Genomic DNA, 15,036 nt, shown 5'->3' with positions numbered 1-15,036 from the left:
GATATGAGGTGTACACATGCAATTCATAGTCTGAGGTTTATTACAAAGCTGTCACGACAAAGACGAGGAAACACGATTCTCTCCATGTCTCAGTTTCTATAATAAAGATTCAAAAGTGGACAAAGAGACGTCCTGAAGCTTTACTCTGCAGATGCTCACAAATCCTGTTTATATCAGAGGAAACATTATATGACTGTTGAATTTGTGGCCGTCAAACAATTAAAAACACTATTGTTCCATTGTTTGAGAACAAGGAAAAAAAACACACAAAAAATAAAAATCAAGGCAAATGTCTGATTTAGTAACTGACACAAATCTGTGTAAGACATCTGATATCATTCTGTCAGAGTGAGTCATGTCCATACAAAGTCAGAACGGTGACCTGCACCAGGTTTATTCGGTTCAAACTTTACTGACTGAAGAGTTGGTTCTGGTTTTATCGAGCTGATCTCAGCCTTTTGTCAGTGTCACTGAAACTGACACACTTCTTAAAGCTGGGGTGTCAAGGTAGTCAAGCCCTGATGTCCTGCAGGTTTTTGTTCCTCTAAAGAATTAATGAGCCACACGTGATCTGTACATCTACCTGATACCAGGTGGGCTCAGGACTGGAGTCCGACGCCTGTGTCTTAAAGGGACAGGACGCCTTGCAGTACCTGTTAATGACAATCCCAGCTCATGTTTACCTGTCTCACCTGGACTTTGTCTGGTGTACTTGGTTACTTTGACATAAATGCTTATGTTAGCCTGCTAACATGCTAACTGAGTGTTGTTATGAAATAAACTGAAATGAATATTGAGTTCAATGCTAATGTTAGCATTCAAGATAATGAAATATATCTGGCCCATCTTTGGGCTACATGCTTGTGTTTCCTCTGGCTGTCACATGACTGTCACATGATACTTCCACATCCTGGCAGTCAACACCAGCCGGAATCTGCCCAGATGTGGAAGTATATGGACCAGACATGGACCGGGACCCAAGCAGATGTTGGGCAAGAAGTTTTCCGAACTGAGGAGGTGATTAGTGGATTATGCTAATATTAGCTACAGTTAGCTTTTTAAAAAAGAACAGAACAGAAAATTTAGCATGCTAACATTTTTCATGTGTAAGGCACTGAGGGTCACACTCATTTTTGAATGAATTTCAACACTGGAATATTCTTTAATAGCTTTTTCAAACAAGACTAGTGGGAACATTTTCACTTGGAGTGGTTACATCGCCCACTCAGTTTGCACTGCCTGTGAATAAATATGATTTGCTTGTCTTTGCATCTCAAACATTTACTTCACGTTCAGCCTGATCACACCTTCAGAATCAAAGTAACATCACTTTAATCATAATTTTCACATTGCACTGCCGTGTTTTTAAAAGATTTCTGTTTCTATTTTGCTTCATCTCATTATCCAGAAATCCCCGCTTTAAACTTCTGGTTTAAACAAATTGAAAACTCTCTCTTCAATGTAAAAAGGAACAACAGTGAAACAGTAAAGCACTTTGAATTATGGTTGGTTAATAAAGTAAACAAACCTTCAAGAACTCAGACCCTCCAGAGTCATATGAGAACATGAAATGAAGCTTAAAGTCTTATTTTGAAATTCACACGAATGGTGATCATATGTCATGTACAGTACGTCCATCTAGTCCATTTAAGGTCCATTCTGGTACCAACAGGTCTGAACAACGCTCGTTTCTGCGTGACTCTGCTGAACGAGATGTCACAGATCCAACAGGAAGTTCCTCAGAGGATCACAGCTCAGTGTTTCTCTGCTGTCGGAGATACACCCTCACACGCAGGAGGGGGGGTTTAGGTGCGGTGAACGATCCTGTCGATGCTCTCCTGGATGTCGGCCATCTTCTTCAGCATCTGGTTGACTCTGGCTTCATCGAACTCCAGACACACAAACTCCGAGTCCTGAGAGGAGGAGAAGGAAGACGTTTACATCATTCACACTCCTGTTTTTGTTTAGGAAGTTATTCACATGAGGCAAAACAACAAGTTGTTAGCTTTTCGTAGTTTGGCCCACTTCTTAACATAGTCAGCAGTTGGACCTTTAAAACTCTCGGCAACTAAATAAATAGTAAGTGAGTTGAACCTGAACACACTGACATGATAGACACTTTTTTAGATTCAGTGCGACTTAAACTTTCTGACAATATCATCATCTCTGATGTCGATTGCAGAAATACATCGATAAATCCACTTAGAAATCACAGGAAAAAAAGATACGCCTCCTACAACCAGAACTTCCCAGAGAATCACCATGTTTTTAGGTTTTCTTCAGTATCTCATGAGTCCAGTGAAAGTTGTGTCTACATTCAGGGGTACATTGCAAACAGGAAGTGCTAACGGCTAATTTGGTATACTTTTAAAGGGCACAATTTGACAAACAGGCTAAAAACAAACAAAAAACAGTTGCAGCCCACAGCTAATAGACTGGCTCCATGTAACTGTATGGGAACTGCAGTTCCACAGTGTCAGACTCTGACAAACACCAGCACCGGACGGTTTGAAACAGCAGCACGAGCTCTTGTTACTGTGCTCATGTCATGCTACTTACGATTTAATGAAGTCTACCTCAGCTATGGTACAGGGGCAGTCCCATCTGCCCGCTCTTTGTTTCCTCCGATTGTCCTCAAGAATGGATGTCACCCCGTAATATTCCCTCTCCTGGTTTCCATGGACACAGCCTTTATTATGTTGCCTCTATCCAGTGTCTATTGTTCGGTTAGAACCAAGTCTCCCAGCTCAGAGCTCCAGACATTACTCCAACGAGCAGGGAAATATAAAAACATTTGAATACAATTATAAACCTAATAAAGACGTGGCCTGTTTCTCTGACTGTCAGACATGGAAGCACTGAGAGGTGGTGTTTGTGTCATCTATTCTTAAGATACTGCACTTGGCTATATTGAGATTTCGATAATATTTCGATTTATTGTTGTAACTAATCTTATTTTCATTGTCATTTAAGCTTCTGAGTGATTTCTAAATTCAGACAATAGGGAAAAAAGTCCTCACAACATAAGTTCCTCAAATGACTTGTTTTGACTTGTTCCAGCCGACAGGACACGTTTATGGTTAATGCTGAACGTTCACCTCCTCCACCTACTTCTGCAGCCTTCAGGTTGCTGTTGGCTAAAATTAGATTGGTACTGAATTCACTCTAATAATAGTGTGTGCATCCTACAGTAATTCAGTGTCAGACCAGCACAGTGAGAGTGTCCTGCCCTACTCTGCTGACCTGCTTCCTCTGAGCTGTGGGACCTGGGTCAGGTTCACAGAGAAGAGACAGAGGTCAGACTCCAGACTCTGACTCCAGGTCATTTTAATTCCAAACTGGTGGTAAACAAGGTGATAATAAGAATCTAGTGCAGCAGAGACAGAAAGACAGTTCAGGGGCTGCACCCTCAGGATGAGCAGTCCGTCAAGGCTGAACCACAGTGACACAGTCTGGTCTTTGGGGGGGTTATTATTCATCCTCGGCCACAGTCAGCCATGTTTTCTTTTTGGATTGTGATTCATCACTGATGCACAATGAATCTTGGGATAAGTCGGGCTGTGAAGGATCCTTCGCTGGATCCTCCATTGCTCGGGAAACAAAGATGCATTTCTCTGCCACATTTGGAGGAGCCTTTATTTGTATTTAACAACACAAACGATCTTTAGATAAATATAAGGACCATGTTGACCCGTTCTCCTCATTTCTGTCTTGTTAGGAGCAAATTTAAGACCCTTACTTTATTTCTTCCACCAAAATGTTTTTTCTTTTGAAATGAAGGTCACCATATCACCAGCAGCATTGGCTCAGTGATATTATCCTGTGGGAGGGGCGATGAAGCAGTTTTCAGAGCAGGACCCAGATTGAGTAAATTTAGCCTCGTCATGGGACCAAAGTTTATTAAAATCAGCTGGTAATCCGGTCACGACCAGAACCAGCCCTCTGTCTTCAAAACCAACCAATCCCTGAGCCGTCAGCAGTGATCCTACAGTGTGACGCAGCTGAATGGATGTCAGTCCAATCAGGAAGGGGGATGTAAAGTTAAACTGATGCATTAACATTCAATAGATCCTAAAGTTAAATGCTCATATTTCATGTCTACGCTTTTAACTCCTGTAAACATTACAAATCTTTTAGCTGATGCAACAACTAAAGGTTTGTAATGTGTAGAGTGAAACTTCCAGCACCTTTTGTTGCAGTCTTTTCTTTTTCATACGTAATCATCACAAAGGTTGTAAAACGACTGAGAAGAGCTCCAGTTTGAGTTGATTATATCTGTAGTGTTGGTGTGTGGAGGGAGGGGCCTCAGCCAGAGTGATGAGCTTTCAGTGGGGAGCACAGTATCCTCTCCTCTAAATACATACCACCATCGTTTTTATCCGGACGCTGCCTTTGTGCTATTTTGGTTTTTTGTTGTGGGACTAAAGTGTCAATGAACAACACACTGAAAAATGAAGCCATGTTGGCATCCTGAGGTCAACTTTTTCTATACATCCTAATCTGAGTGCAACACATACTCAAACCACAGTCTTTATTCTTACCAGTGTGTTCAACTTTAATATGATTATTGTTATCAATATAAATCTAGAATTTGTTCTGGATTTACCTGAAAATTAAATCAATTTTCTCCCTGTAATTATGATTATAGACCTGTAACCCTGTATGTTTAACATATGTTTAACATTTAATGCCACAGTTTGAAGCTGCTTTTCTGGTCGTCTTCCAGCATTAACGTGTGAAACTGTGAAGCTGAACGAGTGTCAGAGGAAACTCAGGATGTACGCCTCACCTGTCCGGCTCTGCCCAGTTCCAGCTCCATCAGGGCGACCGGGCCGCTGTGGGCTGCGTCCCCTCGGCTGGCGGCGGTCTGCAGGTCCACCCTCCAGGAGAGGCCCCTGAGCCCGGGCTCCCAGCGGCTCTGAGCCAGCAAGCTCTCCCTCACTCTGACCCGCTGGCTCTTCCAGAAGCGAGAGAGGGCGGCGGCCTGTTCCGCGGTCACGCCGCCACTGCCCTGCTTCCTGGTCTGAGCTGTGAGGAAGGCCTCCAGCTGGGCATGGTCCATGTCAGCTGTGGCGATAGACTGAGGGAGGAGGGGAAAGAGGAGGAGGAGGAGGAGGAGGAAGAGGCTCAGCTTCGATGCAAAAAAAACAGTTCTGCAGCTCCGGCACCAACACAACATATCACTGTCCAATACAATTACACAGCACCACTTTAACTGTGCTTGTGCTGCCCCCTGCTGACAACAGGTGAGACAAACAGGAATGAACAACTTCCACCACTGATTATTCACTTTTTCAGACAGTCCAATCAGGAGATGTTTACCTGAAAACCTTAACAGAGCAGAATCTACCTCTTCTTTTAAAAGTCTGTGAGAAACTACTGATTAAGGTTCCCTTCTGGTTGAATCTTGGAGTTGATATTATTGACATCATATTTCTTATTTTGCAGCTGCGGTAACTCTTTGTCATTCATTAGAAGGTTTGGCTACAGCTTCTGTAGATGTTGCCTGTTTCTTTAGTTATCAGAGCAATGAAACCCTTAGTTTGCTCTCTCCATCATGTCTCTCTCCATCATGTCTCTCCATCATGTCTCTCTCCATCATGTCTCTCCATCATATCTCTCTCCATCATGTCTCTCCATCATGTCTCTCCATCATGTCTCTCCATCATATCTCTCTCCATCATGTCTCTCTCCATCATGTCTCTCTCCATCATGTCTCTCTCCATCATGTCTCTCCATCATGTCTCTCCATCATGTCTCTCCATCATATCTCTCTCCATCATGTCTCTCTCCATCATGTCTCTCCATCATATCTCTCTCCATCATGTCTCTCTCCATCATGTCTCTCTCCATCATGTCTCTCCATCATATCTCTCTCCATCATGTCTCTCTCCATCATGTCTCTCCATCATGTCTCTCTCCATCATGTCTCTCTCCATCATGTCTCTCCATCATATCTCTCTCCATCATGTCTCTCTCCATCATATCTCTCTCCATCATGTCTCTCCATCATGTCTCTCTCTATCATATCTCTCTCCATCATGTCTCTGTCCATCATGTCTCTCTCCATCATGTCTCTCTCTATCATGTCACCATCAGTTGTTGTATCTAACTAGAATCTAAGTTAAACTAAGTTAAAAAGAATAATAATAGTAAAAAATAATTAATTAATTAATTAATTAGATAAACAGAAGATGTTATGTGAAGCAAATAAAAAATATATTTAACGCAAACATACAAACACAGTCATATCGACATGTGCATGCATTTACACTCACCTGCACACACACACACACACACACACACACACACACACACACACACACACACACACACACACTGAGGTGCACATTATATTCAGTATATCTTTAGGGAAGCGGGGTTATAGCGACAGTAGCGTGAAGCTGCGGCTGGGTCAGGGGGAGGGTGAAGCGGGCGCACCGACCTTCAGCAGGGCCTTCATGCGGCCGTGCAGGGCCGTGAACCGGTCGAGCGGCAGCTCCGGGTACAGCTGGCTCCTCAGCAGCTCCTCCGTCACCTCGCTGTTGTTGTAAAACACGTTCTGAGCGATTCCGCTCAACAGGCCGCTCAGAGACTTCGCTGCCTCCACGTCCGCCATGTTTTCCTGTCGCCGCGGTCACATGACGAGGCGGAGATGGCTCTTGTCACGTGAAGTACGCGGCATTGTGGGAGCTGTAGTTTTACGTGTCAGAGACATTTTTAACTCCACTGTGCTTTTACCAAGATTTCTTGTTGATACTGGTTGAAATCAATCTCTTTTATAAATTCATATTTTATTTTGTATGTGCTGATTTTATTTAGTCTGTTTATGCTTTCTCATCTTTATAGATAGTCTGTATATGTGCTTCTCATGTAATCAGCTTTTTACTGAGGAAACTGATTATTAGTATTAATATTAGCTATATTAGTATTATTATATTTGGTGTTTTTTAAGCCAAACTTAAAAAATTGTATTTTGCAGATATTTTCAGTTTAATATTTAGGTAGCTGCTGGGAGCTATAATTTCTTATGGATATCAAAACTTCAAATAAAACACCATCTTCAGATTTACATATCCAGTATTACCTGTAGTAGTGTACTTAATTAAAATGACATAACACATCATGTCAAAGTATTTATTGTTTGATTAAGTAATCAAAGTATATTGAACAGCAGGTGTAACCATAGCAACAACAGTGATGCTTCACTCTACATTACAGGTGAATGCTGACTGGTGACGTCGACCCAACCATGAACTGACTCACGGTTTCAACTTTTTTTAAATGCTGGTACAGCTGAGCCTGGAGACGTTATGTCTTGGGTTGTCTGTCCATACCTCCCTTTCTCATGAATGCGATATCTCAGTAACACCTTGAGGGAACAGCTTCAAATTAGACACAAACATTCACTTGAACTGTCGGATGACCTGTTTAAATTTTGGTGGTCAAAGGTCAAATGTCAAGGTCACTGTGACCTCATAAAATGCATTTTTGGCCATAACTCAAGAATTCATACATAAATTAAGACACAATTGAATAAAATGTGTAACAGAATAAAATGTAAAGATGACATTTTATAAATCCAATTTTATAACAGTCAAAGGTCAACTTCACTGTGACATCATAATGTTCTGCAAAAACACACCTGGCCATTATTCAACACTGTAACTCAGGAACAGAAGAGGAGATTGTGACCATATTTCCTGCAACTTCACTGATTTGTGGAGTCATAGAACTGCAAGATGGTAATTGTAGTTTACACTAAATTGAGTCTAAATAAGGAAATCTAGAGTAGTCTGAACTGTGTGGCCTACACAAAGTACGATCAAAAAGATAAGATGTATGTGATAATTGACACACAGACAGATAAGAGTGGATGCTGAGCCAAGCTTTAATTAGAGAGAACAGATCACCAGATGATGTAATAATGCTTTACAGAAGTTTGGAGTACAAGTAGTAAAAATACTGAAGACAGTTTACATAACCACTGTCAGCTTCCCCTTTATGTAACCTTACAAATGTAAATACATAATATTACTCTAGACTGGGAACAAAAAGAAAATTAAAAGGCCAATTCTCCATTTCACTAATGGAAAGGCACAAGGCACACATGCATTTTTATCAAGCAATGGGCAACGTTTTGTGTTTTGCTGCTCAGACTCTTGGGTTCTTACTAATCTTAGCTGAGTCGTTGCAGTCCTCAGTAGTTTTCTAGCCCCAACGCCTGCCGCTATGCTTGCCCCATTTTCTACGTTTGCCACCTCCTCTACGTTTGTTGCCTCTTCTACCCTTACCCCATCCTTTACCTTTGCCTCTGCGCCATCCCTGAGACTTACCTCGTCCTCTACCCTTACCCCATCTTCTTCGATTGCCGCCTTTTCTAACCTTGCCACCTTTTTTACGCCTGCCACAGCCTCCTCTACGACTGCATTTTCTCCTGAGCTTGCCGCCAACTCTACGTTTGCAGCCTCTTTTACGACTCCCACGCCCTCTGCACCTGCTGACCCGCCCTTGGCCTTCTCCTGTTTGCTCTCCACCCCCTCCACCCATGCCTGTGTCTATCTGTGTGCCTATATCTACTGGTTCGAGTGGACTTGTCTCCTCGCCTGCTCCCTGTTCTTGATTTGACAGAGCTGTGTTTGCAACGCACGAGGGTGTAACGTCTCCCCCTGAGGAGCAGCTGGTGCACTGAATAGCACCACCTCCAGGATTATAACAACGGAATATATTGTCAAGCCCGAGTTTGGAAACACCAAGTTGTTGGAAGGATTGAGCCAGTTGAGACGTGTCTGCGTCAGGAACATCAGCTACGTTGGAAAACACAAATGCGTAACCACTCCAGTTCTGAATGACATCATTAATCCTGTCAGTGATACCATCCTCATTTGTGTTTGCACACGTGGGACCACAGGGGGAGTCTGAAGAGTAGATGATGAGGAAATTACCCTGACTGCTTTTGATAAATGGTTGTATGTTTTCTAGAACACGTGACACTGCCTCTGGTTGGGCTGCAGCCACCACCCTGGTGCCTCGGTAAACCTGACCCTGTGAAACGGCTTGATTCACTTGGTCGGCCGGGTCGTTCTGAAGGACTTGCTGAAGATCGTTCGGGTCTTGGTTCTCTGGGATGTTCACAGCCACACTGAAGGTGTCGCCCAGTGCATACCTGCCGAAGGAAAACTTTCCATGAGTATCTTGGTTCATGTGATATAGTTGTGAGTAAACAGGATAATTATCATGGGTTGATGAAACTGAAAAGCAAATTTATCTCTCACGTTATCATCATATAAACTCTTTCAAGTTTCAGTCCTCAGGCTTTCATCAGGTAGAATTCATAGATAGAAGCAGAGCAGAGGTTTCTGCTGGCACAAATTCACCTACGTCCAGGGTGTGTGGAGAAAGAAAAAGTCTAAAGAGGTCAAGACTCAAGCAGCACTTGCAGTAAACAGAAGAACTGCATTATTAGACCGGCTTATGACCTTCATCCGGGACAGTGATGACCCTGATGAAGGTCACAAGCCTTGACCTATGAACTTGATCAAGGCTGCAAGTTTTTACCCTTAACCCTGATCTATGCCACAAGCCCTGACCCTTGACCCTGATGAAGGCCCTGATTTTGGATGGGTCCATGATAGCTAAATGCATATTCAAGGCATCTACTGGTTAAAATAAAATAAAAATAAAATGTTTTTGAGGTTAACTAAATATGACTAAAACTAACATAGACTTTTTTATCTAAGAAGGTTAAATCTAAAAATAGCTGTCATTATTAACACTAAAGTTCACTGGAGTTATTAAATAAGACTCATCAGAACAAACAAGTGTTTGAGGACTCACTCGTTCTTGATGCCATCTACAATATTTGTGAGCCAGTTCTGATCCACAGCAGTAACACCGACCCCAGCAGACAGAAAGAAGGTCAGCACCACAGTCACCCAGCACAGGCCAGCCATCTGCACACAGAGCAGCTTTAATAACAGAGGGGTTCTAACACACAGCATGATCACAATTCAGATGATTATAAATGACAATAATACAAACTTAACAGAGTATATGACGATTCAAGAAACTTTATCTGTCCTCAGGGAGCAATTTAAAGGATAGTGTAGAGTAGACATTAAAAAACACATATACACAAAAAGAACAAGCAACCAATGAAAGAAAGAAATAATATTATACATATTAAGAATAACAACAACAATGATGAACAAACAACATCAGCGCAAATAAAGTAAAAAAACAAAAGTAATCACAGTGCAAAATAAAACCTGTAATATTATAATGAGAATGACAACAACAGGACATTACTAGTGCAAATAACTGTACACATAAATAACTGACTGATAAAACATTAGCTGTATAAGAGATAATCCCAGTGCAATAAAAAACTATGTTACATATATATAGTATATATATATGTGCATATTTGGCATATGAGGTACAGGGGCTGGATAAAAGTCTAATAGCAGCAAAATCAAAAACTGTAAATGTAATAAAATGTAAAAGCTGTAGTCAACAGTCAGGCAGATGAGTCTGCTGCAGGTGTCGACCGTCCTCAGTCCATTTAACACAATTCATAATATTTATGAATATTTCTACAGAGACCAATGAATGAATAACTCACCTTCATTCCTGTTGTCAGCAGGATGTGCTGCTTCCAGTACCCTACAAACACAAATACACACTAATGTTTGTATTTCTAGAAAAGTTTGGAATGTCGCAGAAATCCTGCTGAAGGGACTCAAAGGACGTTTCCAAAAACTTGTGTACATGTGTCTATTTAGAGCTGAAATGATCAGCTGATCGTTGTTTAAAATAATCATTAATGATTTTGATAAGTGATTAATGGCTTAATTAATGGCTAATTTTCATGCAAATTGCCAAAAAATAAGATGTGATGATGAGACATTTCTTTCATTATACACACAGTATCTTTAACCTTTTTTTTTTTTTTTTTTTTTTTATTGTTAATCAGAAAAAAAGTCAATTTCAAGATGTAAAAATGGGCTTAAGAAAATAGTGATTCTATTTTTTACTGTTTTCTGATGTTTTATAGACCAAATTCTCCATCAGGGAAATCCTCAACAGATGAATCAAGAAAAGAATCATTACTTGCAGCTGTATTGTGTTTCACCCTGTGGAGGGAAACTTTCTTTCATGTACCTGTTCTGGTAGAGGAAGAGGTGCTCTGAAGCCAGTGAGTCCTCCTGGTTTTTCCTCAGTGTTTGGTAAAGGCGCTGCTGCAGTGACCAGTCGAGGAAGTGATTGTATTTTTTATAGAGGGCAGAGGGACCGTGGCCAAACCTCTCACAGTTGCATTATAACCTTATTTGAACAAGTCTTTCAAAAATGAGGAAGTCATCATCATCATTACCATAATTGATCAGTTTATTTTTGATTGAGACACAGAGACAGAAGAGATTGAAAACTTCAGTTGACTTAAACTGAAGGTGACGACATGAGCAGTGGCAATGCTACAGTCTGCTGGGGCCCTATAGGCAAAGGATTTGCTGTATTTCTGTAAAATTAATATTTTTGACTGCTGCTTGGACAAAACAAACAATATGAGGATGTCAAACTGAGCTGTGGGAAACTGTGATGGACTGTTCTCACCATTCTGTACATTTCATAAACATTTACAGACCAAATGATTAAGTGATTGGTTGAGAATTTTAAGCAAAACTCTCAGGACAACGCTCACGTTCTCAGACTCCAGAGAGGATCATATGTACAAGACCCTGCTTCATCCTCTGTCCTGTGTCCCTGACTCTGACAGACAGTGGTCCCACACTGAGCTGTGTGTGCTGCAGCTCTCTCTGCGTCTTTAGTCATCAGGAGATGAAGATAAGATGAAGACTTCTGCTTTGATGAATGACTAGTGGAGCCACCTCAAAACCAGTTTTTACGAGTTTTCTTCCTGTTTTTATCTTGTCTCTTTGTTTGATCATAACACCATGAACAGTGTGAACGACTAGAGTCACACCCACACACACTGATGGCACCAAACTGTCTGCACTGTGAAGCACTTTGGACAGACGCACAATTTAAATAAAGGCCAGCGACCAAATGGTTTTTGTATTAAAATTAAAAAAATTGTTCAGCTTTTCAAATCACACAGTGTCACGTACAGTTTCTGCTATCACACAGTGCAGGACCCCCCACAGGTTGCAGCAGTAAGTGTTTTCAGCAGTGGCCTGCTGTCAGGGAAGCCAAGGCCGATACTGAAGCTGAACCACTGCACTGTCCTGGTCAGCACCCAGAAGGTTCTGGGTTCGAACCCCAGGCCTGGACCCTTTCTGTGTTTGCATGTTCTCCTCGCGTCTGTGTGGGTTCACGCTGGGTTCTCCAGCTTCAGCTTTGCCTGTGGTTTGTCTCTTCATGTCAGCCCTGTGATAGACCTGCGACCTGTCCACGGTCTTTCCTGCCCTTTCTGTATGTCAGCTGGGAGTGCCTCCAGCCCCCCCACCACCCTGCTGGATAAGCAGCATAGATAATGGATGGATGGATGAAGTTGAAGGATTTCTCTCTTAATATCTGATCTCAGAACAGCTTCTGTAAAGCAGAAAAACATATGAGTTCTGAGTTTGCCACACCACAGAAAAATGGCATATTAAACCCCCTGCCGAATTTGAATGAATAAAAATATTGCCAAATATATAAAATTAGGTTTCAAACTTCCGCATCTCTTAATGGTCTAAAGGGAGGGTGAAGCGGAACCATCCTTCTGGTCATGAAAAGAAGGGAAACGTCATGAGTGAATAACTGATTATCTATTCATACATTATTCTCTAATTACTAATAACACCACACCGTGGGTATTGCAGCCTGTAGGAAAGACACATTTTGGGAGGGAAGGCTCAGCTAACAGCAATAACACTGAGCACCACTGAAGCGCGTACATTCATACCTTTATACCGCTACAGCTTTAGGGGCGGGGTTTGCTAAGTGAGGGTCCAAGTGCGTCACCAGTCCCCCCTTTGGGCCCCGCCCGAAAAAACGCAAAAATGATGAAACACAGTTTAACGTATAACTGCACAATGCAGTACCACACAAGTTTCACGTTTCACATGTTTTCAGGAATAGTTCTCCAACATATATATTGATTTCATAAACAAATCTGTGAATTTGCTTTAAAGGATCTTTAAAGGATCTGAGCCCTGTTTGCGTTCATCGTGTAACTTCCTGCCCTCTTGTGGTGGCAGCCGGATGTTGTCTCTGAAGCTTGTTTGACTTCCAAACCTGGACCTGTGGTTTCTGTCATGTCCGTGGTCGTGTCCTGTTGACAAAGCACAGGCAGGAGAGCAGTTTAATCTGGAGCTTTGCGCATGCGCATTGAGGATAATCCTCAAATTTTCAACTAGGGCCGAAGTGAGTTCGGCAGGTTTTCTTTGGCGCACCAAGCGCATGCGCAGACTAACCGACTAAATTAACCGTGAAGAGGCAGCGGCGGCAAGAAAATCAGCAGAGTAAACTAATTTATCATCTGTGTGAGAGCTCGGCAGAAAGTTTGAGACAGAACATTGTTACAGGAGCAGAGCAGCTTCTTCCAGGAACAGATCAGTGTGTAGGCTGTGGTCGTAGCGGGAGAGAGAGAGAGAGAGAGCGGCGACCAGGGCAGAGTTAGCTCGTTAGTTAGCAGTTAGCTGTTAGCGGTTAGCAGTTAGCGGTTAGCAGTTAGCTGTGAACGTAGCAGTGTAATGTTTGTTCACTTCAGGCTGTTTGTCAGGAAATAAAAGCTGCGACTCCTCAAGACCGAAGTTCCCGCGTCTCTGAGCTTCAGCTGCGGTCCAGACGATGAACCAGGAAGATGAACAACACCGAGGCGGGAAAATACTGGATGCTACATGGTCACTGTGTCACTGTCAGGTGATGGTAGGTGTGTTGACAATGACCAGATTTCTACTTATTTTTCCTTGACGCTGCATATCTGATCGGTTTAGTGTCAGTTCAGGAGAATAATCCTAAAACGTGTTCAGACAGGAAGGAGGAAGGTGAAGATGTCCAGACAGAGCAGCAGGATGGAGGAGGAGACAGGCAGCACCAACCATGAGACAGGACAGGACCTGGATGTATGAGAGATCTGCTTCCACTGCTGTGAGGAAGAGGTTCGTTTCAGCCTGGTCCATAGTTTATTTGGCTGCTCGGCTCTGCTCTCCTGTCTGTTACAGTCTCTGTGTGCCACTGGTTGTCGGTGCAGCTGTGTGATCCTCACCAGTGTTTGTATGACAAACAGGCAAAAGCACCAGTTTGTCTGAACCACACCAAACACTTCCAGTGTGAAAACCCACCACGGAGCTTTTTAAGGTGTTTCTTAAAGCACCTTTGTGTCACCCACACATGACACAACAGTGCTGAGGATGGTGTTTGTGTCTTTTTGTGAGATGCGTGTGGTCACCTAGCTGTATTGTCGACTGTTTGTCAAGTCATGTTGACTAAGCAAATTCACAGGCGTGTCCGACTGTAGGTGTTACATGTTGCAACACCCACAGTTTCTCAGAAACATGATGTTTTTCTTTAACAGTATAAAAACCATAGACTATTGTGGTGGAAATTCTCTGCTGTTGGTGAGGAATGAAATAGAGACTTCTGCCGGCCGACAAGGTTTTTATTTTCTTTGCAAAGAAAAGGTCAATCTACATGCGAGCGGTCAGGATGAAGAAAGACCCCGAGTATGGGGAGACCTAAACATTTATACCTGAGGAAACGCCCCTCAAGAGTGTATCAAAAGGGCCTTTGATCATGTTGCCCTTTGGCACCTTTCCTGTCTGCTGCAGGGACCGGCACCCCCCCCCCCCCCCCCCCCCGGGGTGATGTTTCACACTTGGGGTATCCTGCAGGATTTTGTATCTAGATGGCAAATTAAGAGGTCTAGACATCACAATTCACAAATGGTTAAAAGACAAAAGGATCTGATATCGTGGTGGGAAAGCAAAAGGTAGGGTATCTCAAATGGTTGAAACACAAGGAAATCAAAATTACCATTACACTATACATAAAGATGACATAACTTTAAGCCTTAATAAAAATGTAAACAGG

General features: G+C 42.4%; 3 protein-coding genes and 1 long non-coding RNA gene across 9 annotated transcripts in view; 1 reads left to right on the top strand and 3 right to left on the bottom strand.

The window, feature by feature from the left end:
• Positions 1-15,036, bottom strand: part of LOC139636012 (malate dehydrogenase, cytoplasmic-like) — a 171,774-nt gene that overhangs the window by 121,125 nt on the left and 35,613 nt on the right. The window lies entirely within an intron of this gene.
• commd1 (copper metabolism (Murr1) domain containing 1) lies at positions 23-6,653 on the bottom strand. Its single transcript, XM_071504551.1, has 3 exons — positions 6,446-6,653; positions 4,790-5,080; positions 23-1,913 (listed from the first exon to the last, which is right to left on the bottom strand). Exons 1-3 carry the CDS (start codon positions 6,617-6,619, stop codon positions 1,806-1,808), a joined length of 573 nt encoding a protein of 190 aa, XP_071360652.1. The 5' UTR covers positions 6,620-6,653; the 3' UTR covers positions 23-1,805.
• LOC139636008 (uncharacterized) overlaps positions 7,874-15,036 on the bottom strand; it is a 41,782-nt gene continuing 34,619 nt past the window's right edge. Inside the window, exons 1-4 of one of the 2 annotated variants that reach the window (XM_071503646.1) lie at positions 11,164-11,290; positions 10,625-10,665; positions 9,838-9,953; positions 7,874-9,166 (exon numbers count right to left, since the gene is read on the bottom strand). In XM_071503646.1, the coding sequence (XP_071359747.1) occupies positions 8,212-9,166; positions 9,838-9,953; positions 10,625-10,630 (1,077 nt within the window). In that variant the 5' untranslated portion in view covers positions 10,631-10,665; positions 11,164-11,290 and the 3' untranslated portion in view covers positions 7,874-8,211. Of the gene's footprint in view, positions 9,167-9,837; positions 9,954-10,624; positions 10,666-11,163; positions 11,291-15,036 lie in introns of those variants that run through there. The other variant, XM_071503645.1, reaches the window with a different exon arrangement.
• LOC139636016 (uncharacterized) overlaps positions 13,406-15,036 on the top strand; it is a 21,716-nt gene continuing 20,085 nt past the window's right edge. For 4 of the 5 annotated variants that reach the window (XR_011694331.1, XR_011694332.1, XR_011694334.1 and 1 more), the window contains exons 1-2: positions 13,406-13,872; positions 13,977-14,105. This is a non-coding gene — a long non-coding RNA (uncharacterized lncRNA). The remainder of the gene's footprint in view (positions 13,873-13,976; positions 14,106-15,036) is intronic. The other variant, XR_011694333.1, reaches the window with a different exon arrangement.

Source organism: Trachinotus anak, unplaced genomic scaffold (assembly GCF_046630095.1).
Source record: "Trachinotus anak isolate AG129_WGS33_773 ecotype Australia unplaced genomic scaffold, CSIRO_AGI_Tana_v1 ptg000019l, whole genome shotgun sequence".
Lineage (NCBI taxonomy): Eukaryota > Metazoa > Chordata > Actinopteri > Carangiformes > Carangidae > Trachinotus > Trachinotus anak.
The sequence above is the reverse complement of the archived record's forward strand: the minus strand, read 5'-3'. Positions and strand labels throughout refer to the sequence as shown.

What these genes read in the sequence shown, in the direction of transcription:
- commd1 (XM_071504551.1), bottom strand. Translation starts at nt 6,619, where the DNA reads ATGGCGGACGTGGAGGCAGCGAAGTCTCTGAGCGGCCTGTTGAGCGGA. An exon ending in GCATGAAGGCCCTGCTGAAG is followed by an intron (nt 5,081 to 6,445) that starts GTCGGTGCGCCC and finishes CTCCTCCCTCAG; the next exon opens with TCTATCGCCACAGCTGACAT. An exon ending in AACTGGGCAGAGCCGGACAG is followed by an intron (nt 1,914 to 4,789) that starts GTGAGGCGTACA and finishes TCCTCCTCTCAG; the next exon opens with GACTCGGAGTTTGTGTGTCT.